General features: G+C 40.7%; 1 protein-coding gene across 2 annotated transcripts in view; it reads right to left on the bottom strand.

Moving 5' to 3' along the window:
• Nucleotides 1-1,642: 1,642 nt before the first annotated feature.
• CCDC141 (coiled-coil domain containing 141) overlaps nucleotides 1,643-27,213 on the bottom strand; it is a 193,874-nt gene continuing 168,303 nt past the window's right edge. Inside the window, exons 18-24 of one of the 2 annotated variants that reach the window (XM_040357655.1) lie at nucleotides 17,290-17,430; nucleotides 14,896-15,075; nucleotides 13,642-13,825; nucleotides 9,803-9,921; nucleotides 7,541-7,619; nucleotides 6,739-6,934; nucleotides 1,643-1,934 (exon numbers count right to left, since the gene is read on the bottom strand). In XM_040357655.1, the coding sequence (XP_040213589.1) occupies nucleotides 1,673-1,934; nucleotides 6,739-6,934; nucleotides 7,541-7,619; nucleotides 9,803-9,921; nucleotides 13,642-13,825; nucleotides 14,896-15,075; nucleotides 17,290-17,430 (1,161 nt within the window). In that variant the 3' untranslated portion in view covers nucleotides 1,643-1,672. Of the gene's footprint in view, nucleotides 1,935-6,738; nucleotides 7,620-9,802; nucleotides 9,922-13,641; nucleotides 13,826-14,895; nucleotides 15,076-17,289; nucleotides 17,431-27,213 lie in introns of both variants that reach the window. The other variant, XM_040357654.1, reaches the window with a different exon arrangement.

The following is a 27,213-nucleotide window of genomic DNA, read 5'->3' as shown; positions in this document are numbered from 1 at the left end:
TTTTTTCCGTTAAGTACTGCAACATGTTGGATCACATTCAAGTGCACTTGAAGTAGTCAGTCGTTTCCAGGACATGATCCACTGACATTTTCAGGGAAGCCTACAGTGTTCCTCCTCAGGGATCTGACACAGGCAGCCTTGATGCTTTCCTCATGCTTGAGTCAACACACTCACAAGGTTGCAATCTTTGTTGCCACCACCTCTATGAGGCGTGTATCAGAGCTATAGGCCTTGTTCCATAAAGAACCCTATTTAAACAAGGAAAATATAGTGTTGAGGCCTAGAGCCTTCTCACGTTTTGCCATTCCTGTAATGGAGACCCTGATTCTCACTCCACCATTTCTTGGACGCTTAGACAGAAAATGATTCAAGCTTATAGTCTTTAAGACAAGTTTACACCTTTTTCTGTCAAAGCGTACTTCCTGGGTGTTTTGGCATCAGGCAATGGCTTCCTAGGTTTGCAAGGCTGCCACCTGGTCTTTGGTTTATATATTCTCTAAGTTTTTCTATGCCTCATCTAATGTCAACGTCACCACAATTTGAGGATTAATTGCTTGTTTAGTCTAGGCCGAGAGTATTAAAAATATTAATAGCCTTGAGGTTGGTAATTGACTTAAGCCCTGTACACACGATCGGATATCTGATGGATTTTTTCGTCGGATATCCAATGAAGCTGACTTTCATTAGTCTTGCCTACACACCATCGGTCAAAAACCCGACCGTGTCCAACGCGGTGACGTAAAACACTACGACATGCTGAGAAAAATTAAGTTCAATGCTTCCGAGCATGCGTCGACTTGATTCTGAGCATGCGTGGGAAAATTTTAAAACATGTTCTATTTTTTTTCACCGATGAAAAACAAACCGATGTGGCCCACACACGATCGGTTTGTCCGATGAAAAACTGTTTTCATGAGACAAACAGATCATGTATACAGGGCTTACGAAGCTTGTCAATTATGAGCCTACAGCCACTGTCCTTTTTCTCAGTCTAGGCTACCACACTTCCATAAGCATCACTCCCTGCTAAAGTTGTGTGTCCTGTCTGGCAGTCAAAACCCTGCTTTACCTAGCTGCTTCTCTGTCTTCCTCCCTGTGGCTTGAGCGTGACCAGCCTGTAATTATAATCTACAGCTGTCACTTGGATCTCCAGGTCTAACAGGACTGTAAGCTAACCATTTTATTAATGACAGGAGCTTTGACTGGCGTTCAGAGAGCTTTAACAAAGCGTGTCCAAAGCCATGTTTTGAAGCAAGTGTAAACTAGCCCTTTCACATATTGATGTTTAAATGAGCACATAAGAAGAGGACTTTTCTCTTTCCTTTTTGCATAAGGACTTTATAATTAAGTTTGTGGTTATTGGAAGACTTTTATAGTTTATGTTTTTCACTGTGCATTATTTGGTTTAGTTATAAGTAGCGCAAATCTTTATGCTAAAACTGAAATTTCACTGTATTAAGAATATTTTATGATAGATTTGCTGCTTTATTTGATTTGTATTTCATTTTATGTATGTATTCACTTTTTGAATTATATCCAAAAACTAAAAGGTGAAGTTTTGGTTGGATTTAAACGTTAAGCTCTCTTACTCAAAAATAAACATCCTTAAACATCATTGGATATTACCAGGAACTATACCATGTACAGTCTTTGACCCATTTATTAAATTCTACTATGAAAATTTCCAGTACATTACTAAGACACATATATATATGAAAAACAATGTTATCCAGCTGACTTCCAAAATTGGTTGGGTTATGCCTTTGATTTTTGCTTCACCAGCAGAAAAGACAGAGGCTTTATAGGCAGAGGTGTGAGCAATATACTCATCAGAATCCTTCTTACAGAGCTCTTGAATGATGAAAGTGTGACTGGTTTGCTTTCCCTTGTTGATTTCATGATCATTTGTGGAGTATTTCTTTTTCTTTCTGTACCTAAAGCAGAGAGTTAGTATTTGGGTCAGGTTCAAACTGCAAAATTCGAAAATGTTAAGAGATGTTCAGTATTCATCTTAAATGTAGAAATGCTGGTATTACAATTCCTTTGTGTTGTGTATAATTCAGGGAATTGTGCATAATAAAAGTTTTAGAACACCATAGCATTATGTATGTTAGTATGTGTTCTGAAGTCTTTCCTGCGGACATGAGTCTTAGAAAGCCACTGTAGGCATAATATATAAGAGTAAAGTCTTACCAACCAAATAAATTCCAGCCCTCATCCAAGTGCTATACATTTTCTACCCTTTTAAATAGGTCTATATCAACTAAAGTTTACATTTCCCACGTTCTATTCCTTTAAAAACAATGCAAGTACCAAAATTACCTGATGATCCTTCTAGTATCCTAACGTTCTGCTGTGGGCTGGCAGTGCTGCACTGAGCATTGTCAGCTACAGTATATTTAAGACCTGCTGAGCTGGACTATAGATTCCCGCCTCTGTCTGTTCCTATCCACGCGAATACACAGGCCCGGATTCACGTAGAATGGCGTATCTTTGTGCGGGCGTAACGTATCCTATTTACGTTACGCTTCCGCAACTTTTACAGGCAAGTGCCGTATTCTCAAACGAAAGTTGCGGCGGCGTAGCGTAAATAGGCCGGCGTAAGCCCGCCTAATTCAAATGTGGTAGATGTGGGTGTGTGTTATGTAAATTTTATGTGACCCCACGTAAATGACGCTTTTTACGAATGGCGCATGCGCAGTCTGTGAAAGTATCCCAGTGCGCATGCTCCAAATTAACCCGCAAGAAGCCAATGCTTTCGACGTGAACGTAAATGACGCCCAGCCCTATTCGCGAACGACTTACGCAAACAACGTAAAATTTTCAAAATTCGATGCGGGAACGACGTCCATACTTAACATTGGTACGCCACATGTACGCCTCATATAGCAGGGGTAACTTTACGCCGGGAAAAGCCTAACGTAAACGGCATATCTGTACTGCGTCGGCCGGGCGTACGTTCGTGAATTTGCGTATCTAGCTGATTTACATATTTCTAGGCGTAAATCAGCGTACACGCCCCTAGCAGGCAACGAAAATATGCAGTTAAGATACGACGGCGTAAGAGACTTACGCCGGTCAGATCTAATACAAATCTATGCGTAACTGATTCTAAGAATCAGGCGCATAGATACGACGGCTCGGACTCAGAGTTACGACGGCGTACCTGGAGATACGTCGGCGTAACTCGTACGAGAATCCGGGCCACAGATTTTTTCCCAGCAAAACAATGCTGCTGCCTTGCCTCAAATTAGCCAGCCCATGCACTTTGTGAAGGGAAAGGGTTCCTGTGAGATATAGTTCTGGGGGGGGGAGCGAGCCTAAATAAAAAGGGACTGAACCAGTGCATTCTGCTGATCCCTCCTCCTAGCAGCTAGTTTTGCAAGCCTGGTGATGACTGATTGATAATTTCAGATGCTGTAATAAAAACAGTTTTTACAAACTGTAGAACAAAATGCAGTGACAGTTACCATCCACTTAGATCCCCCCATCACTTCTAAGAAGTGGAAGGTGTATTTATTTTACTGATAGGGTGAAGTTACCAATAGGTGTGTGCTAATCATCGCACAATTTGCATACCCAGACATTATCATCATTTTTTATCAAGGGTATGTCTTTCGACCATGCTCGATAGGTTTTCAGAGACTCCACCTTTATAAACATGCATATTTTGGAAATCAGCCTAAATCTTTGGATGGTCTGATCTTAGCTGTACCTCTGACCGCTCTCTATTGAATATACAGGTACTTGTTTCAGGTCAGTGATATGCTAAGTGGTACAGCAAACATAAGGAATGTGCATCTTTAAAAATAAGTCGGCAAAGGCAACTTCAGTTGGCTAACACGATTGTTCGCTGTGAAAAACATTGTGCTTCCAATGTTTTAGAATTCATTGGTTGATTATAAAGTGAGTCTACCCAGGAGATGCTTGCTGGCTGAGTAAAAAATCTTCTGGCCTTCTTGTTGGAACTCGCAAGCACTTTGGATGAACTCCCTCATGAAGTTCCTGATTCTGGCCATTTTATTAGTTATGTCACCTTTAATTCTAGGTTAAGTGTATCATGTTCTTCATGCATGTGTCTTATTTTATTCCTATAAAAAATCAGGTACACAGTATTTGATCTAAATTTTTGTAGTATGGGTGCACATCAGTGCCAAGAATAGCCAACGGTTTCTGATTTAAAAAAAAAAAAAGAATACCCAACGGTGCACAAAGGAGTCTAGCAATTGGATGCCTCTCAATGACCTAACCAGAATGGACATATGGTTTGGTCAGTATTGCTTTGGCAGTACAAGTTAAGTTAAAAATTCTCTTGTTTCTTAATTTTGGACTAAGTGATGAAATATTTCAATTGTTGTATGTATCCTCACTCGGGAGTTTTCCCTCTATTTCCTGTCTTAAATACATTACAGGAAATTAAAGGAAATTTCCTTAAAGTGAGGAGAAATACCATAGTCTTGCAGAAATCCATAACCTTATCTGCTTATATTTGATGAAACAAAAGTATAACACACAGCTGATTAAATAACAACCTTTATTAAAAATCTGTGTATCACATATCAATATCATTTTAAAGAACTCTGGCATGAACCATTGGCTAGTATAATAAATTAGTCACTCCAGCAAAACTATTTAATAATATGTTTATCAAAATCAGATTTCTTAAAATGTGAACATCCTGTCCTTTTTGTCACTACAGATGTAATTTTGCAAAAGTAATACGTGGTATATATGTGTGTGATATATTTACTAAGCTGTAGGTGTTTTTGTTCTGTAAATGTTAGTTACATTACTATAACCTTACAAAAATGTTAAATTGTAGTCCTATTTTTTTTTTTAACATGAAGTAGTTATTTAATTACTAAAAACCTAATTTATTTTTATTTTGTAGGCAAAATGACTGTGTCTGTTTAAATGGCTTTTTCTGTTGTCTTCAAAAGTCACTGGAAAGAAGTTGATGGTAGTTTAACCTCCCTGGCGGTATGATTCTGTCAGAAAAAACATGCTAAAAGCGGTACCATTATTTGCAAGGAAATTTGGCGTTTTATATTGTAGGTCTGTAATTTTTAGAAATAACTCACTTAAATCTGACCAAACAAGCTTCTAATAGGCATCCCGGGTATGACATTTTTTTAAAAACAAAATTATAAATTATAATATAATAAATAATTATAAATAATTATAACAAATAATAATATAATTATAATAAAAATTATTCAATAATGTAATCAAATCAAAATCACTGAAATTTGCTCAGTTGCAGAATTGTTGCTGTCATTATTTTTTTTTTTTTATGACGAATTTCCCCACAAATCGCTATCGCACAATTCTGCAAGTGATTATAATTTATTATCGCTGTTTTTTAGCTGATCTAAAACTATTTTTGACATAAAGGGACACTTTTGGTTGCTATGGACAATCTACAGTTTGCAGGGAGAAAGAAACGTTTTTATTATATAAAATGACATGCATGACACAGGACAGGACAGACCACTAGGGACAGGGGGGGTGTGTTTTTTTTACATACAGTACTGTAATCTATAAGATTACAGTATACTGTATGTAAGGTGTTTGTTTACGTTTTTGAATTTGGCGCCGTTCTCCGTCCCCGTGCGTCGTAACGTCGCAGGGAACGGAGATCGGCGTCACACGGAGGCACTGTGTGAATCGAGCGAGGTCCCGCTCGCTCACACAGCGCGGTGGCATCGCTGGATCCAGGGACAAGGTAAGTAACTTGTGCCTGTGGATCTAGCGAGGCAAGCCCGAGTCTGACACGGGGTTTCCGCTCGCAGCAGGAAAATCTAACCCCGTGTCAGACTCGGGAAGACCGCCAGGCAGGTTAATGAGCAAAGGGGTTTATTTACTAAAGGCAAATCCACTGTGTACTACAAGTATGTATGGAATGTAGCGTGACATTAAATAATTAAAAAAAATATTGGGAAGTGCACAAATTTGGAATAAAATAAAGGATTTCTTTTAACCTAAATGAACCAATGGCTAGACCAAACAATAGAAACAACATGTGAACATAAATGCATGCACCATATAGTGAAAAGGATGCACTGCTCATTTACACTTCTGTTCATTCACAAAGCCTACTTAGCCCTACAAATTGCAAATAAGGACTTTCTTAAGTGTATGTATTTGCATTAACATGGCCCCTGCCAGAATCCACATGAAATTGCCTAGAGTTGGCAACAGGGTGTTCAGGCCAAACTCTACATATAATGATGGTGGTTATGAGTATGCCTATTGCATTAAAGTGGCTTCTAGACAATTAAATTGGTGTGGCTACATGGTCATTTTGTATTGAGCAGCATGTTCTGGCACCATATCATACCTTCTTTCATTGACACATCACCTCTGTTTGTTTAGTCTTTCTTTAAAATGATTTTTAACTTTTAGACAAGACGTGGTAAAGGTTGTCCACACGATCCCCTCCATTACTAACTGGATGGTATCTGCCTCTTTAGAACCACCAAGATGTGATCCATGTTTAAAAAAAAAATTGTAGCCTGCTGATTCTTTTGTTATTGGGTGTCAAGTTATAAAATGTGGTACATACTAGCAAATGTCCATGGTGGCATAGCCACAGAAACCCGTCTATCCATTGGAAGATCCCTGAGGGCTAGTTTTTTTGAAAGTTATGGCAACACACACAACACATAAACACTTTAATTAAAGGAGTGCTCCAAAAAATGTTAACACTATATTTTTTCTTCATTATAGGCTACCCACCAGGTTAGAGTAGGCTCTGGATATTCGGTAACTTCTACTTCCAGAGTCACTGGAGAGCCTTCCTTAACAGTGACATTAGACAGGTGCTTGGTGAACCCAGGGCTCTGACCTGCAGGGCTAACATTGCTGTGCTTTTCTGAAACACTTTTAATCGCCTCTTGGGTAACTGTATGCCTCTGGCAGGTCTTGGCAGTGTCTGATTGAAACATGAAACCAGAGAATTCATCTGGGGTAGCATGCAGTCTATCTTTAGCTCTAGCAGTATTATCAGAGGCATGCAATTGTTCTGTTTTTTCCGTGCTCTCATAAACAGAACGGCGCTGCAAATGACTCTCATGCACTTCGTTCATCAGGTGGTAGCTGGGTTTTGCTTTGGCAGGTGAAGTACTTAGGGAATAGCGTGTTTCATTGACTACTGTCGAGTGCTGGGAAATAGGAGATTCTGTTTTATACCCAACAGTGGGAGAACAGAGCCTCTCATTATAATTGGAAGTCTTTTCTCTCCTGTGACTCGACAAGTCAGTGTAAGCAACAGGTGTTAGCCTTTCTGAACCATCCACCAGCCTCTTGCCACTGGCATTTATTTGCATTTGCAAGCTGTACGAGCTGACATGCATGTTATGGGAGCTGTAACAATTCTGCTCATCCTGCTCTGTCTCAGACTGGGGCAGGTTGGATTCGGGAGTTTCAGCAAGCGGAGGCAAGGAGATGTCATCAGGGGATATGCACTCATATTCATCACCAGATACAGCTTCTTCTGCTAGCAAGTCAGGCTGTAATTCTGCATTTGCAAGTATACTACCATCTCTGACAGACAAAAGAGGATCTGTAGTTTCCCCATGTTCTCCGCTTATGGAATTTTCGGGAACTTTCTGTGGTTCCTTTGAGGAAAAGCAGAGGCATAAAATTTACAAAAACGTAACTAAGGTTGGGCATAAATGGGCAGTTTTCTTTCTGCAAATGTTAAGACATCTTCCCATTCTTCAAGAGTTCTGCATGCCCCAGAGCACCAGTGTCCAATATCAAAACCCTTTGTTTCACTACACTATAGTTCCCAGAATAGTCAAATTCTCACCTGAGCGATGTATTTGGCCATGAATCAAGGCCATGGTTGGGCTGTTTTGGGGCACCATAAATTAGCATATACAGTATCACACAAAAGTGAGTACACCCCTCACATTTTTGTAAATATTTTATTATATATTTTCATGTGACAATACTGAAGAAATTACACTTTGCTACAATGTAAGTGAGTGTACAGCTTGTATAACAGTGTACATTTTCTGTCCCCTCAAAATAACTCAACACACAGCCATTAATATCTAAACAGCTGGCAACAAAAGTGAGTACACCCCTAAGTGAAAATGTCCAAATTGGGCCCAATTAGCCATTTTCCCTCCCCGGTGTCATGTGACTCGTTAGTGTTACAAGGTCTTAGGTGTGAATGGGGATCCGGTGTGTTAAATTTCACTCTCTCATACTGGTCACTGAAAGTTCAAAATGGCACCTCATGGCAAAGAACTCTCTGAGGATCTGAAAAAAAAATTGTTGCTCTACATAATGATGGCCTAGGCTACACACAGATTGCCAAGACCTGGACCCTAAGCTGCAGCACGGTGCTCAAGACCATACAGAGGTTCCACTCAGAACAGGCCTCGCCATGGTCGGCCAAAGAAGTTGAGTGCACATGCTCAGCTTCATATCTGCATGGCGTTGTCCCATAAGAAAACCTCTTTTAAAGATGATGCACAAGAAAGCCCACACACAGTTTGCTAAAGACAAGCAGACTAAGGCCATGGATTACTGGAACCATGTCCTGTGGTCTGATGAGACCAAGATAAACGTATTTGGTTCAGATGGTGTCAAGCATGTGAGGAGTACAAAGACAAGTGTGTCTTGCCTACTGTCAAGCATGGTGGTGGCAACCAGGTGAGGAGTACAAAGACAAGTGTGTCTTGCCTACTGTCAAGCTTGGTGGTGGTGAGTCACCGTCTGGGGCTGTATTCATTGAGGGAACCAATGAATGCCAACATGCACCTGTGACATAATGAAGCAGAGCATGATCCCCTCCCTTCAAGGACTGGGCCCAGTATGATAATGACCCCAAATACACCTTCAAGACGACCACTGCCTTGCTGAAGAAACTGAGGGTAAAGGTGATGGACTGGCCAAGCGTGTCTCCAGACCTAAACCCTATTGAGCCACTGTGGGGCATCCTCAAACGGTAGGTGGAGGAGCGCAAGACCTCTAACATCCACCAGCTCTGTGATGTCATCATGGAGGAGTGGAAGAGGACTCCAGTGGCAAACTGTTGAGCTCTGTTGCCCAAGAAGGTTAAGGCAGTGCTGGAAAAAAAATGGTGGCCACACAAAATATTGCCACTTTGGGCCCAATTTGGACATTTTCACTTAGGGGTGTACTCACTTATGTTGCCAGCGGTTTAGACATTAATGGCTGTATGTTGAGTTATTTTGAGGGGACAGCAAATTTACACTGTTATACAAGCTGTAAACTCACTACTTTACATTGTAGGAAAGCGTAATTTCACATGAAAAGATATAATAAAATATTTCAAAAAATGTGAGGGGTGTACTCACTTTTGTAAGATACTGTATGCTCTGTTTTCAATATTTGTAACAGTTTTATGATTATTTTAGTGGATCTTGCCGCCTACCTTTTTGTATCTATCTCTTGTATCTGTTAAAATCAATAGTTATTATTTCTTACGGTCCCTGTTAAATAAATTGTCTAACCGGTTAGGCATCAACATCCTACTTCTAATCTAGGTCATAAACTTAAAGCTTCAGGCAGAATTATTGGACACTAATTAATGTAGACCTGTGATAATGAATACATCTTTGACTGTATTTTTTTATTTATTTTTTAAACAGTGTAAATATCTGTCTGCGACCTGTAGTTTACTCTCAGGACTAATTGCACATAAATACTTGATATATTGAAACATTTGATATACAATGCATGTATGTATTTAACTTCTGTGTTAGCTGCTTGCCTTAAGTGATTCTGAATTGCTCCAACCAATGGTAAAATAACCTACACATACCTCCGAGTCCAGCTTCTCTTCTAGCTCCTTTAGGTAGATACATAAATCATCCACAGAGTTGATGGCTTCCTTGTGTTTTACTAATATCTTCTCAATTAACTTCATACCATCATCCGCTCCTGTAAATATATACAAAGTACTTATCATTTCCGTCTCCTCCTGAAATCACAGTAATGGCACTCACTCAACTTACAGTCACCTCCTTCTCCACGAAGCCCATACCTCTGGCCTTCTCCTGTGCCCATGTGTACAGTGTTTGACAACAATGTGCAAAGAAGCAATAGAGTAGAGTGTGAGACTATACAGTATATATATTTCTGCATGATTATGGAAAAAGTGAGAATCACAATTTTTTTTGCTTAACCACCTCAATACCGCACGCCGCCATATGACGTCCTGGTATTGAGGGGGGGGGGATATCTGAATGATGCAGCTACAGGCATCATTCAAATATCCTTATTTTCAGCTGGCGATTCTGCACACCATAAGAATGATCATAGAGGCAGTTCCAATGCTTGATCGTTATTATAGGCGACGGGAGGAGACGCCCCCTCCCTCCAGCCACCATACAGTGCTTCTCCGGGCTCTCCCGTGCCATCGGGGGCCCAGGGGAACGAATCGGTCGCTTCCGGATGACAAGGATAGAGATGACAAGATGGTCACTGGTCATCTCTATGACCGGCGGAGGAGTTATGATGTCACGCCCTGGAAGTAAACAAAGCCGCAATCGTGGCTGTCGGCATGAGATCGGTGAATTTTTTTTCACAATCTCATGTTTTTAAGCCTGGAGGAGAGATGTGGGGTCTTATTGACCCCGCATCTCTCCATAAAGAAGACCTATCACAATAGATTCCAATTACAAGGGATGTTTACATTCCTTCTAATAGGACTAAAAGTGATAAAAAAATGTAAATAAAGGTGTAAAAATAAAACAAAATAAGTAAAATAAAAAAATACATTAAAACGCCCCTGTCCCCGGTAGCTCGCGCTCAGAAGCGAACACACACGTAAGTACCGCCCACATATTTAAACGTTGTTCAAACCACATATGTGAGGTATCACCACGTGCGTTAGAGCGTGTGCAACAATTCTAGCACTAGACCTCCTCTGTAACTCTAAACTGGTAACTTGTAAAAAAAATTAAAGTGTCGCCTATGAAGGTTTTTAAGTACCGAAGTTTGGCGCCATTCCATGAGTGTGTGCAATTTTACAGCGTGCAAGTTAGGTATCTATTTACTCGGCGTAACATCATATATCACATTATACAAAACAATAGGGCTAACTTTACTGTTTTGTTATTTTTTAATTAATGAAATGTTTGAAAAATTATTGCGCAAATAACGTGTAAGATAAAAAGTTGCAATGACCGCCACTTTATTCCCTAGGGTGTCTACTAAAATATATATATATATATATATATATATATATATATATATATATATATATATATATAGATAGATAGATAGATAGATAGATAGATATATATATATATAATATTTGGGGGTTCTGAATAATTTTATAGATGAAGGAGAGAAGTGCCAGAATAGGCCCAGTATTGAGGTGGTTAAATAAAAGATCACGATTCTCGGTGCAGCATCATCTTTTACATAATACAAAAAATTGGGGTTTATTATTTATTTATCTGTTTTATTAATTGAAGTGTATTTTTTCCCAAAAATGTTGTTTGAAAGACCGCTGCGCAAATACAGTGTGACATATAATATTGCAATGGCCTCCATTTTATTCTCCAGGGTCTCTGCTAAAAATATATATATAATATTTGGGGGTCCTAAGTAATTTTCTAGCAGAAAATACTGATTTTAACTTGTAAGCAACAAGTGTCAGAAAAAGGCTGATGCCTTGTACACACGATCAAGTTTCTTGGTGGTTAAAAGACTGCTGGTAAACCCGAGGGGAAAACCAAGAATCGGCTTGGTCACTTTTCCCTGTGTACACACGGCCGGCTTTCCCGACAGGAAAACTGCCTGAGAGCTTTGGTCAGAAAACCGGCCGTGTGTGCTCCACAGCAGTGTTTCCCCATAAAAAAAACGCGGCGATTCGCGACGGGAAAAAATAGAACATGTTCTTATTTTTTTTCTCTCAGTTTTTCTGTCGGGAAAACTGCTAGGGAGCATGCACACGGCCGGTTTTTCTGACCAAAAGAAAACATGACAGTTTTCCCGTCCGGAAAACCCATCGTGTGTACGAGGCATTAGACTTTAAGTGGTTAAACTGACCTCATTTACAGACCGAAGTTCATCCCATTGAGCTAAACGAACTAAATGTTACAATGTTTCCTTTTATCTCTCAGCACTAAGCAATTTTGATAAACATTTGCTGGGTGGTTGTTTTGTTTTGACAGCTGTGAGTGAGTAGAGAACGGCAGCTCAGTCTCAGGTTCATGGCAATCTTCTTATAGCCTAGGCTATCTTTATGTAAAGCAATAATTATTTTTTTCAGATTTGCCATGAGGTGCCATGTTGAACGTCCAGTGACCAGTATGAGAGAGTGAGAGTGATAACACCAAATTTAATACACCTGCTCCCAATTCACACCTGAGACCTTGTAAAGCCCCATACACACGATCAGACTTTTTGACAACAAACTTCAAAATGAGCAGGTTTTCAAAAAATCTAACCATGTGTACGCTCCATCGGACAAACTTTTCCAGTTTTCATCGGACAAAAGTTTGCTCTGCAAACGGACAAACTTTTCAGCAACAAAAGTCTGATGGTGCAAAGTCCTATCGTGTGTACAGAAATCCATCAGACTTTAGTCCAAAGTACAAACACGCATGCCCAGAACCAATGTTAAAATCAACCAACAATAGCAGAAGTTGACCAAAGGGTGGCGGTAAAGAGCAGAAAAATCACGTGATTTTGGGAAAGTTTGCAGAAAAAGTCCTGCCGTGTGTATGCTATGGGTGTGCCCCGGCCAACTCCCTTTAAACAAAAATCCACGGAAAAGTTTGTTTGAAGTCCTACCCTGTGTATGGGGCTTAACACTAATGAGACACATGACACCTGGGAGGGAAAATGGCTAATTGAACCCAATTTGGATATTTTCACTTAGGGGTGTACTTTTGTTGCCAGCAGTTTAGACATTAACATTTACATTGTAGCAAAGTGTAATTTCTTCAGTGTTGTCACATGAAAAGATCTAATAAAATATTGACAAAAGAGTGAGGGGTGTACTCACTTTTGTGAGATACTGGAGAGAGAGACAGAGAGAGAGAGAGAGAGAGAGAGAGAGAGAGAGAGAGAGAGAGAGTATATAATCCAACTTTAGATTTACATATTAAAATTGCAGTCAGGACTAGAGTTGCACTGATACATGCTTTTGGTGAGTAATACTTGTGCTCAAGTACTTGCCAATACCTTTGTGGTGCGATTTGCGGATTTGAGCTCATACAAAATGAATGGGCTCAAATTGCACTGTGAAGAATCACATGCGATTTGAACAGGAATGCAGTGCGATTCCTGTCCGAATCACATGCGGTTTCCTGCACTGCTCCTGTGTGAACCCAGTCTGAATTACTATTACTATCACTATTACAAGCCTGGGTTCATACAGGAGCAGGTTGTGGAAACCGCATGTGATTCACTGCAGTGTGATTTGAGCCCATTCATTTTATATGGGCTCAAATCGCACCACAAAGGTATCGGTTTCAGGTATCAGAGCATTTGCACTCATGCAAACGCTTAGTACCGGCACCAATACTGATACAAGTACCGGTGCAACCTTAGTCAGGACATTTATAAAGATCTAGCTTGACTGGTGTGGCAAGCCAACAAGGCTAATCTTAAATATTTGGACCCCAGGAAGTATAAAATGCTTACCATAAATATGTTTTGCAATGTTGATCGCCTGCTGTATTCTCTCTTCCTGTTGTGGTAGTGTAGGATCTACAAACTTGTTAAACTGCTTCAAAAGCACCTCTACTGCTTCCTTGGTTTTACATTCTGCAGAGTATCGCCCCACTCGCACAACTGTTGCACAGGCTTCTTCACACCAAAACTGGCTCTTTTGTTAAAAAAAATAAAAAAATAATACATTTTGTTATTGCTAGTTTGTCTGAATTAGAATGCACACTGAATGGTAGTATTTAGTTATAATTGGACACTAGTGAGATGGACAAAGCACTAGGGACAAAATAAATGTGAAATTATTTGATACAGTAATTTAATCTGTAAGATTACAATGAACTGTATGTGTTATGTATTTTGTACGCAACACTCGCAGGGAACAGAGCCCGACACAGAGCATTGGTCGGATGATTCGGCAGGGGACACAGCGGGGGGGAGGGGACATTGCAGGATCCTCTTGACAAGGTAAGTAACCTGGACCAGGATTCTGCAATGCAGTTCCGAGTGTGACTCGGAGTTAGCGCTAATGGTACTGAAATTTAACTCGAAGCCCCACTTGGGAATACCGCCAGGAGGGTTAAGAGGTATAGAAGGCATGTAGGCAGGTGCAGTCTGTTTTCTCCCCTGCAGTCATGGGAAACATGGTACCTCTATGGTTTCCCAGCGTCACTGAGGAAGAATTCCAGTTAAATGCTGTCACCCCATATGACTCTAGTGGCCATCTTGGGTCAGGCAGGGCCTTTTTTAAGGACCTGGCTCCCGGGTTAGGCACGCTTTATGCAAGTGGGTAGCGTAGGGAAAAGTACACTGTTTGCAAGGGTCAGCACTACTGATAGGGAAAGGATCCTGATGAGGAATTACAGCATTGGGGTCACAAGTCTTCTGGATACCTTCCCGGCTGGGCACGAGATGGCCAGGCCACATTCTGCCCCTCTCAACAAATGCTGTCAGCCTGGCTGAAATCTGCTCTTGTCATGTTGCTGGAAACTGTGAGTGCACCCGGTTGGGTAGTCCGCCCACCGGCTTAGTTGTAAACTGTTGCTGCAATTGTTTAATACAAGTTTTATACTGCATCTAAATGTGTGACTATTTGCCGCCGCACTATGCTGCACCCGCCAACAGGCTGCTCACTGCTGGACAAGTCAACACACTAGCATGATATATCAGTTTGAGGTGGCCTACTTCTCTAAATATCACGGAAACATCAAAACATGCCACACTCCTCACCTCCTCCATTACGTGTTGTAGGTCTTCAGCCATTTCAAGGTAGACTTTGTAATCTTGTGTCACACTATTAAAATCATTAACATGTTTTTGTAGTTCACAAATGGCCTCACAAATATTATCAGTTTTCTGGGGTTCCATGCCTATTTTCTTTTCTAAACTATCAATTTTCTTCTTTAAAGCCTGCAAATACATAAAAAAAATCATGAGCATTAACTGCCAGTGTGAAAAAAATGTTGTTTGCACATCATAATTAATATCTAATAAGGTTTTATCTCTAAAAACAGTGCATTAAAGGCCAAATTAAAAATAATACCAAGTATTGGCAAATTTAAAATACAAGTCTTTAAAAATATCTATGGCTTGCTGAAGAGTCTTGAGGGTTTGTATATAAAAATAGCCAAAGTAAGCTCTTGGCACATATTCTGATGTTCGCTTATTGTCTCCTGGCTTCGCCTGTATGAAAACGCGGCACACTTGTACAAGCTGTAGTAGTCGTTTATTGAGGAATAGCAAAAGGTGAGTTTTGTGAGATCATGTGCTTTAATGAATCTAAAAGCTTACATTCTATAGTAACTAGTGAATGGTATTATTTTACCTGCTTTATGTCTTTTTTTATCAGTGGCTGTCACTTCATATGTCACAGTTTGATAGATAGGGAACAGATTTGTAACAGCAGAGACTGAAGGCAGCTCTGTCTGCTGGAAATGACATTATGTTAATGGTGGCAATAAATGGCTTACTTAAACCCCTTTTGATGATTGAATTGGATATGTGAGTGGATTGGGTCACTAGGATGCAATAGCAAGAATTGTACATGTTGGAACTACTCTGTCACTGAGATTTTCCAGTATATCTGAACATCTGCACAAACCTTCTCTCTTCTCATTGCAGAGGGATGGAAATTTTAAAAACACTTATGCCCCGTACACACGATCGGAATGTCCGATGGAAAAAGTCAGATTGACTTTTTCCATTGGATTTTCCGATCGTGTGTAGCCCCATCTGAATTTTTCATCGGAAATTCCGATGAATTCCATCGGAGTTTAGATATATAACATGTTCTAATTTTTTCCAATGGACTTCCGTCGGAATTCAGATGAGATTTTGCCAGGCAAAAGCTTGATCGTGTGTATGCGGCATAACTGCTTCCTCTAATTCGAAAATGCATATTACACACTAGTACCATATGGGTTCTAATTTACTAAAGGGATAGAGACTGGTTATTTAGCTAAGTGAATAAGTGAACAACCTTGTCTATATAGGTTAATCAACCCCATAGTCTCCATATAGCAATTCAGGGATTTCGCCTTGTGCCATTTCTAGATCTGTCAGATTTGAAAAAGTGGAGTCCTGCACACTCAAAGCCACACGCATAGGTCCGAACCAAGCCTAAGGCCGTTTCCGCGGATAAATCCTCTGGCGGATTTGGATCTGATGGTTGTACTAACCATCAGATCGAAATCCGCGCGGAATACATCCGCGGTGACGTGGCCGCGATGATGATGCGGCGACGTGCGCAACGCTGTAAGATAAAGACTTCCACGCATGCATTGAATCATTACGACGCATGCGAGGGAGGGAATCGGATGGATTGATCCGGTGAGTCTGTACAGACCACCGGATCAATCCACTGGACAGGATTCCAGCGGATGGATTTCTTAGCATGCTAAGAAATTTTTATCCGCTGGAAATCCATCGGCCCGAATAATATCCGCGGATAAATTTCCGCTGGGCCGTACACACCACAGGATCTATCCGCTGGAACTGATCTGCGGATAAATACCAGCGGATAGATCCTCTCGTGTGTATGGGGCCTTAGGGGTTGATTTACTAAAAGCAAATAGACCGTGCACTTTGCAAAGTTTAGTTGCTCCAGAGCTTAGTAAATAAGCAGAAGCTCTGCTGACTTCCATCATCCAATCATGTGTGAGCAAAAATGCTGTTTTTTTTTTTCCTTGCATGTGATGGGGTATTCTTTGCAAAGTGAAGCTTAACCTCATTTACTGAACTCTGGAGCAACTGCACTTGCAGTCTATTTGCCAACCCCTTAGGGTCACTTTAATTTCCCATATGCTTTTGACCATTGCAGGAAGTTACAGCTCTACAAAAATTCCATGTATGCAGTATCTTTACTGAGTATGCCCAGCTAGGAGTGACATTATTATGTACATTTTCATGATTACATTGTTATGCTTGATAGATAATTTTCTTGTCATGGTATACTGTTCCCAGTACATTTTATGACACATAATATTATTTTTCTAGACCGCAGGGCTCTAACAAGAAAACATTCTCATTTATATCCTAAAATGTTATTTGCATCATTAAACTCACAAATGTGTAATTAAATTGAAACAAATTGCACAATTTTGGCAGCTGTTTCACAGCACTTACCTGAAGTCTTTCAGCATACATTTCAACTTGCTGTAGCTGATTCTTAATTACTTTCAGATTCCTTCCTTTATCTGCTTTTTTTGTGTAGTTAAATTTTAGGTTATTAATTTTTTTCTTCAGATCCTTAAATGATTCTTTTAGCTGAATGATTAGAGACATTTAAAAAAAAAAAAAAAAAAAGCAGTTTTACATTTATTCACACTTTTCTTTACCGGCAGTATATTTAATTTACATGTAATTTGTTCCGATAATCCTGATAATTATGATTTTGCATCAGACTTGGCTCTGTAGCTGTTCATTTTTTAACCTTGGAGAACTTTGTTTGACATAATGCTACAGTTTAAGCACATTATTAAAATTTTCCATAGACTGCCATCTGTCACGAAGTTTAAAGAGAGAAGAGAGGCTATATATATATATATATATATATATATATATATATATATATATATATATATATATATATATTAATGGCATTGAACAAAATGGAACTGTTTCGATTCATGGGCAGAGAAAACATTGCAGGGAAAATCACAGACCCAGAACAAGTAAACAGTAAGTAAAAATATATTTATATTTAAAAGGGAATGCTTTATCTGGGTTCTGGATCAGTGTATCATAAAGCATGGAAGCAAAGAATCAGCATGACAGGCACAGAACCAGCATTTTTAGAAAGAGAGGACAAAAGTGGCAATCCACTAATGTCTCTCATAGCAGGTACATTTGAATTATTAGCAGATATTTTTATTGAACCTCTCAATGATCCTTCCAGTGGATATGATTATCTATAGTCATTGACGAGACAAGTTACTAGTATGAGCAGTTTTTATACACCAGAATATACACCAGAATGCTAGCCATTCTAAATGCTGATCACTTTTTTTGCTGTGTCTCAGCCAATCAGGAGGGAGAGTCCTAGATGGCGGAGGGACTGGTGGACACCACTGGATAGAGATGGGGCTCAGGTAAATATTATGGGGTGCTGTGGCGGCTGCTGTATACAGAAGGTTTTTGTTCTTAATGCATAGAATGCAGTAAGATAAAAAAATAAAGTATTTTGGACAATAGTTTTGCACAGAACAGCCCTGATCCTCCTCTTCTGGGGTCCCAAGCAGTCGCTCCTGGCTCCTCCCCTCTTCTGAGTGCCCCCATAGCAAGCCACTTACTATGAGGTCACTAATGTGGGCTCAATCCCGAGCTGAGTTCAGACACTGCGCTAGATCAAGATCGGGCTCAAGTAAGTATAAGGATTAGCTGGGGGGAAGGGGGGGTGAGGTGAACGCAGACTTTTTTTTACCTTAATTCAGAGAATGCATTTAAGTAATATTAAGAGCCGGTTCACACAGGAGCGACTTGTGATCCGACTGAAGTCGCCCCAAGTAGCGCGACATTAGAAATTCAATGGAAATTAATGGGAGCCATCTTAATGTACACTACTGAAGTCGCTCCAACTTCAGAAAGGGTTCCTGTATTACTTCACTCGGATTTCTAGGCGACTTGTATCCATTGATTTCAATGGAAGTCGCCTCCAAAGTCGGATCACTGTCTTGACTGAAGTGACTTTCCAGGAAGTGAAAATAATTTTTACGGACAAACCCCTCCCTCCCACAGAGCTTATTATTATTTGATTGGCCACTGGCTTTGTCGCCTGTCCTGGAGGCGACTTGAGGCGCGTTGTAAGTCGCCCCAAGTCGCGCTGCTGTTCGCGCTCAAGTCGTCTCTATTAAGTTGCCTGTGAAAGTCGCGCTGGAAGTCGTGTTGCCCCAGTGTGAAACAGCGCTAAAGGCTTTTTTCTATCTTTATTTTAAAAGTAACAAACGTGTTATGCTTGGTTTTGTACAGAGCAATCTGGATCTTCCTTTTCTCTGGTCCTTTGCCAGCGTTCCTGGCCCCCCCTCATGCCCCCAGAAGAAGCAACTTGCAATGGGGGGAACCCAAGCAAGCTAGTTCCAGATCCACGGTTTTGCGTGTCCATTCACAAACAGAGCCGATGATTGGGTAATAGAAGTCAGCAGGGCATCATTACATTCACTAAGTTAATGGAAAATTTCCCTGCAAGGTGCACACTGCACAGCCTATCTGCCTTTAGTAATTCAATCCCACCATTCTCAAATGTTTATAGTAGGTTTTTGGGTTGGCTGTCTATTTGTAACCAAAGATGCTTATGCAAAGAGGCCGGGTGGTTATGAAAGCAGCGCTTCCTAGCATGTTACACAACAGATATCCTTCTTTTAGGGCAGCTAGTTGGAATAAGTACTGTACTTAACCCAGTAATATGCAGACAGCACATAAAAGGTGATGGGATAGGCTGACAGTGATTTATTGAGTAAGACGAAGGAGATGGTTTTGTTTGTTCATATGCTGTATGACAGAAGCGAAGAGTCAGGACGAGAGGAAAAAGCTTTTACAACCCTTCATTTTGGTGTCAGACGGGGCACAGCAGCTGCAAATAAACACTGACACATGAGCTATTTTTTTCTGAGAACCGTAGATATGATTTCACATACGGTCTCTGCTCAAAGGAGAAGTGCTCTCGTCTCAGGGACATTTTAGAAATGCACTTACAGTCTAGCTTACAATAGTTCTAAGCAATTTTAACATATGGCAGATAGCTACAACTACAGAAGCAAGAGGGAAACAACCAATCAGGTTAATTGTTTTTTTCCAATGTTGAAATCTGCATATATTTGGCAGGAAATTGCTCTGTTTTTTTTTGTTTTGTTTTTTAATGTATGTGTTTTTTAGTCTTTCTGTATATTATACAGTGCAAGATGATATTCCAAAGCAGATCATATGCTGATATATGTAAACAGGATAAGGATATAAAAAATTTAATGAGACCCCTTCCCAAAGACCCAACCAGTTCTGTAAGAAATCATCAAGTTATAATAATGAACAGGTGAAGGTACAGGGAAAGCGGAATTACAAATCCAATGAACAAATTATCTGAGTAGAATTCATGACTATAAAGCAAATAGGTCTCCAATCACCCAGAGGTATATGTCAGCAGACGGATGATTTTTTACGTAGTGGAACACAGAAGGGGCACCTAAGTGCCCAAAGTGAAGAGTAGCCACAGGGAGGAGAACAAAGTAAGCAAAGAGAGTATAGGAGTTGCACAAGAAGGGTAAAATATTAATAATAATAATTTTAAAAAAGTGTGGGCGGTTGGAGCGGGTGGATAGGTTTGAGTTCGGGGGGTAAGGAGAGAAAATAGAAAACCTACAGCTTTAACCCTTGCTTGAGTTTTCAAAACCCATGCCAGCTGATATATTGAAAGGAAACCTTCTAGGAGATAGTATAGAGTCTGCCATTTTTAAACCACTTGTTTCTTATCTGTCATGGTGATCTAGGGACCCCAATATAATCTGAGGCACTGGCCAAGTACAAGTGTCCAGTTTAGGAGTATTCTCTTGAAGTAAGAGACAACCAGACATCTAGTACCGTATTTACCGGAGTATAAGGCAACTGGGCGTATAAGACGACCCCCTAATTTTTCAGCTTAAAGGTTGGTTTTGGGATATACTTGCCGTATAAGACAACCCCCTTCCGACACACCTCACTGTGCTCATTGCATACCTCACTGTGATCATTGCATACCTCACTGTGCTCATTGCATACCTCAATGTGCTCATTGCATACCTCACTGTGCCCATTGAATACCTCACTGTGCCCATTGCATACCTCGCTGTGCTCATTGCATACCTCACTGTTCTCATTCGTACCTCACTGTTTTCATTGCATACCTCACTGTGCCCATTGCCTACATCACTGTGCCAAACTCCAGATCTCCATATCTTATCCCTGTATGCAGAATCAGACTTCAGGCGTCCATTGTTCAAAAGCCGCGCCGCCTCCTCGTCCTGTTCTCTGATAGGCAGAACACTCAGTTTCCCAGCAGAGCCTGTGTTCTGCCTATCACAGAGGTCCTCTCGTCCGTGGATGAGAGGACCTCCGTGATAGGCGGAACACTGAACAGAGGCTCTGCTGGGAAACTGAGTGCTCCGCCTATCACGGAACAGGACGAGGAGGCGGCGAGGCTTTTGAATAATGGACGCCTGAAGTCTGACTGACTCTGCATCTGGCGTATAAGACGACCCCCAACTTTTGGGCGATATTCTTAAATACAAAAGGTCGTCTCATACGCAGAAAAATACGGTATTAGAAAGAGGTCAGCAATACAGGTCCAGTATTTCTCTCAGTACAGACCTACATTAGTCTCCATGCACACTAGCATTTTTTTGAAGCTCCAAAAACACTAGAAAAAAAATGCTGGGTAAAAAATGATGCTATTAGCATTTTTGTGCCCACTTCTAGTAGTGTTTTGGTAGCTTTTAGGAGTGTTAGCATTTTATTAGCTTTCTTACAGTGCATGAAGAAAAATAATCTGCTTAAAAAAAAGCTGTTAGGAGTGTTTTAATATTAGTGTTTAGGACCGTTTGTGTTTTTTTTTTCTGCAGGGGAAACGTTACCAAGAACTTACCAAAAAATTATACTCCTAGACACTGAAGCTTAAAAAACGCCAGTAGCCTAAAGTAGTGTACGTGGACACACAGGATAACACCATTTAGCTTCTAAGAGCTTAAAAAAAAACAGTGCGCATGGAGCCTTAAAGGGGATCTAAAGAGTTTTTTCACCTTAATGCATCCTATACACCTTGCCCTGTCCAGCCCCCCCCGAGCCCCCGTTTTACTTACCTGAGCCCTGAACTTCCGTGGGCACGATCACGCGTCGTTCTCCCCACGGCTTCTCGCCTCTTCATTGGGTAGATTGATAGCAGCGCAGCCATTGCTCCCGTTGCTGTCAATCAAATCTAATGACGCCCCCCGGGGGGCAGGGCCAAGTCATACACTCGGCGGCTATGTACGCAGAGTATATGACATGAGAGCGCGCCCGCAAGGTAACCCCCTCGGGAAAGAGCTTCCCAGAGGGGGTTATCCATTGTGTGGAGGAGCCGTGAGAGCCACCGTTGGACCCCAGAAGAGGAGTCCTGATTGGCACTGATAGGCAGCATTGAAGGGCACTGAGAGGTGGCACTGATGAGCACTGAAAGTTGACACTGGTGGACATTGATAGATGGCGCTTATGGGCACTGATTAGCAGCACTTGTGGGCACTGATGGGTAGCACAGATCGGGACAGATGTCCCTGTAACAGAAGGCAGTTACCGGCTTTATTCCTTTCTCCTCACACTGATCAAGAGGAGAAATAAAGCATGTAACCAGCTCCTGTTTACTTCCTGATCAGCTGTCATTGACTGACAGCTGATCACGTGGTAAAGGGCACGCTGTGATTGGCCCTTTACCCAGTTCTGTGATCAGCCGAGCAGGACGAGCAGGGTGGACATGGGGGAACTTCTATTGATGCCCTCCAGGTACTGGAAGCCTGCACTGTAGCCATCATTCGGCTATAGCACAGGTGGAAAGTGGTTAAAAAGAATATGACTTGTGTATGATAGCAGTGCAGAAATATGGTTACCTGAACCTCAACCAAAAAACAACAATGTCATAGATACTTTTTATTTATAAAATGTATACTGTTTTTGGAGTTTCTTTTGTCTGTTTTGCCCACAATAGTGCCTCCTGTATTGGAGGGTATTCTTTGATGCCTTGAATAGACTTTTTTTTAAATAAACTGCTAAAACCTATTGGAAGATCAGGTAAAATATGAAGGGCCTATTCACACTTTTGTATTGTTTCAGCTTCTCTATGTCTGGTGTGTTGTGGTACCATTTATTGTGAATTCATCCCGGTGCATTGTACGGTAGAGCCTAAAGCACAACAGCTCACCACAACACATATACCATGAGTTCTGGTGCACTGTGTTCTTAAAAATGGGTTGTGAACTTTTTATCCATTGTGGTGCTTTGGCAGCCTATTTATTACAAATGAGTTGCCTCAACACAAATTCAATGAGTACACATTAATGCACCACAACGAAACACTTAAATGTGAATGGGTCCGGATACTGTTCCATGTGTGGATAAACATCTGCTTCCAGTACTCTGACATTGGTAAGGGTACAGAAGTTACATCTGCCTGTAAATGCAGCCAGTTGTCAATATGTTACAGGGAACTGTGTTGTAAATACTTCTACCCATAATATACAGTAAATCATAGCATCTCATTTTATTTTGAGCTATAACCTGGTTAGAGATAAAGGAGACTCTCTTAACTAATAACAAATACACTTGTTAAAGTGGTCTTAAAAGGCTAATTTCGCTTTATAGGTGCCAGCAATATGGTACATATGTAACCCACTGTAGAAAATATGTTTCACCGTGCTATAAAATCCACTAGTACTATTGCTATTTCTCCCTAAATTGATTTGATTTTGAATAGTACGAACATCTTTGTAACATAGAATATCATTAATAATAGGATCCTTGCTCGAACAAAGTTAAATTGAGAATGAGGTCATCTATGACCTGCAAGCATTTGTTGTCACCTCCAACAACTGGTGACTGGTTTCCTAAAATATCCCTTTAATACATTTAAAAGGATTTGTAGACAAATAGATAAAACCTACATATTTGTACAGACAAGTCACGCTTGCACTTTGTGGTTGAACCACTCTGTCTCTTAGCTGCCCATAGACTGTCAGAGTTCTATCTGGGAACTTTGGCTGGTTAGATATCTTCCTCTTCCTAAACAAATCACTCACTGTAAGAAGCTGATGCCTTCTTTTTCCCAAACCAGACAACCAACAGATATGGTACAGAGAAGCGTGTCGCTTCGGCTGTGATCGCCGCAGTGATTCCTGGGATTACTTAGCTATGTCTCCTGGGAGCACAGCGTGACGCTGCCAGGGAGACGATTCTCTAGCCCAGCAGAAGAACTCTCGCGTGATTTTACACGTCACATGACTATTGCATTACAGCATTTACCGCATCCCGGAAGGATTTGCTTGTGGGCTTCAGAGTGCCCACAAGCAAGATGGAAGCCTCCAGGAATTATTTTTATAAAGTCTCTTTTGCGGCAGAAAGACATTTCGGGGGCCTATGAAATAAGGACACGTGAGTACCCCATTAACTATGTGAAGAGCGACAGATGAATATGAAAAACAAAAAAAACGTATTCCCGCGGAACCCCCGCTTTAATGGCATGTAATTGTTCACTGACAGGCTGCGTGTTCTGACTGCAAGGATCAGACTTTCCACAATGCTGGCAAAGACCGATTTCCCAAAACCGAGATCTATTTCTTTGACCATTTAAAGACTTTTATTTAGTCTTATCCATCACTCCATGATGTCTTTTGATGATGTCAGAGTTCAGACAGTAATATGACTTACATTTCGTTAGAATGACCCCTGATTAAAGTTCCTGGAAATATATTCTAAATATACATATATTATATAGGATGGCCATCCGAAACAATCCTCAAATAAACATGCTATCCATGATCCATGGCTCCATAAAATCCACCAAAAAGATATCCTCCATAATTTTTTAACCACAGCCAGAGCTGTCATCCTTTGCCACTGCAGTTCCCCCAGTAAAGCCTTGTACACGCGATCAGTTTTCCTTACGGGAAAACTGTGAGGAGAGCTTTTGGCCGGGAATCCCGGCCGTGTGTATGCTCCTCGCAGTTTTTCTGATGGGAAAACTGCCCAAGAACTGATGGACAAAAAAAGAGAACCGCAGTTTTTGGCAGTTTTCCTATGGGAAAAACTGCAATGGAGCATACACCCGGCTGTGATTCCCGGCCAAAGCTCCATCGCAGTTTTCCTGTCGAGAAAACCGGCCATGTTTAGGGGAAAGACTGAACCGAGCACGTTCTCGGCTTTCCCCTTGGGATTATCGACGGGAACTTTTCCCATCGGAAAATCCCGTACGTGTGTATGAGGCAAAACTGAATGGGTATTTTTCTCCATCATGGACCTAGAACATGTTTGAGCAGCAGAATATGAAAGGCTGAATCAACACACACATGGCATCTCTCTAAATATAATTCCTTATCATCTCAGCTATGGTGGGGAGAGGTGTAGTGTTTTTCTAATTTTCCCACCCTCCCCTTGGATCCTTTCAACTGTTTCTCCACCCATTCCAAACCTCCACCCTAACTCTTTTCCTCTACTCCCTAACCTTACCTATCAACTTGTATTTTCTAAAAAATTCCTATACCCCTCCCCCTGTCTTTCGTAGGTGAAACATAGGCGACACTGGACAACAATAACTGAAGTAACTGTGCATAGACACAAATGGTGTACACGTTGCTACATCACATTTATATTTGTATCGACATACATCGCATTTATATTTGTATCGACATACATTGCATTTATATTTGCAACTATGGGGGTTGATTTACGAGCTGGAGAGTGCAAAATCTGGTGCAGCTCTGCATAGAAAGTAACCAGCTTTCATTTTTTTGTCAAAGCTTAACCACTTCAACTCCTGAAGACTCCAGAGCATGTTTTACAATACTGCGTTGCTTTAGCTGACAATTGCGTGACCGTGTCACACTGTACCCAAACAAAATTTACATCCTTTTTTCCCCACAAATAGAGCTTTTTTTGTGGTATTTGATCACCTCTGTGCTTTTTATTTTTTACACTATAAACAAAAAAAGAGGGACAATTTAAAAAAATAACTAAAAGAAATGTACTTTCTGCTTTAATGCATAGCCCAAAAAAATGTAAAAAAAAACGAATTTATTCATCAGTTTCGGCTCATATATTTTCTTCTACATATTTTTGGTAAAAAAACAAATCACAATAGGCATATATTGACTGGTTTGCGCAAAAGTTATTGCATCTACAAACTACAGGATAGATTTAGGCACTCTTATTTATTTGTTATTGTCTTTACTGGTAATGGCAGCGATCTGCGATTTTTAGCAGGACTGCGACATTGCCTAGGACAAATCTGACCCCAAATTCCACTTTTTGGGGACCATTGACATTATTACATTGATCAGTGCTATAAAAATGCATTGATCAATGTAAAAATGACACTAGCAGGGAATGGGTTAACACTAAGGGGCGATCAAGGGGTTAAGTGTGTTCCCTCAGAGTGTTCTAACTGTAGGGGGGGTGGGCTTACTGAAACATGACAGAGATCACTGTTCCCGATCACTGGGAGCAGTAGATCCCTGTCATGTCACTAGACAGAATGGGGAAATGCCTTGTTTACATAGGCAGTTCTCCGTTCTGCCTCTCCTCACTGCAATCGTGGGCTGCCAGCGGACATCAAATACGAGGGACCCACTGGCACGCTCCCACGGCATGTGGCGGGCGCGTGGGCATCTGCTATATAGTTTTTGTAGACCGACGAACAGGTACATCAGTTTGCGCAAGAGTGCCATTCTGCAGACGTATATCGGCGTGAGCCAGTCGGCAAGTGGTTAATTGAACAAGCTGAACTTCCTACCATGCACAGCTGCACCAGATTTAGCATTTTTCAGTTTTAGGAAATCAACCCCTATGTGTCTTTTGAATGATACACTACAATCTATGATATGAATATGTAGACTACTGCAATTGTTTTTTTTTGTTTTGTATATTAAAAACCTAATAAAATCAGATTTAACTAAATCATTTTATTTAGTCAACGTGTTTCAAGTTGGGTCACTTTCTCAGTGTGCATGAAAGAAATATGGAAACCTAAACCTAAAAAATATTAAGTGGAGCAGAAACAGCTACTGTAGGTAAGCTTTGAGAATAAACCTTGGGTTACAGATTCCTTTTGTAAGAGTATACTGAATAAAGGAGCAACAGTCGTTTGATTTTCAAGGGTTATCTAACCTTCCAAAACTACTGGAAACCATTTTCTTCCTGTGGATAGGGCAAGTCTGAAGTCAATGTCAACTTTTATATTCAGAAGGAGAGTTTCCATAAAAACAAATATCAAATATAATAAAGTTTTTTTGCACCTTTCTTTTGGAACTTTTCACCACTAGTAGAGGTTGACTTGAAACACTTTAA

The sequence above is a fragment of the Rana temporaria genome, chromosome 6, assembly GCF_905171775.1.
Source record: "Rana temporaria chromosome 6, aRanTem1.1, whole genome shotgun sequence".
NCBI classification, from domain to species: Eukaryota; Metazoa; Chordata; class Amphibia; order Anura; family Ranidae; genus Rana; species Rana temporaria.
This window is presented reverse-complemented; position numbering and strand designations above follow the sequence as displayed.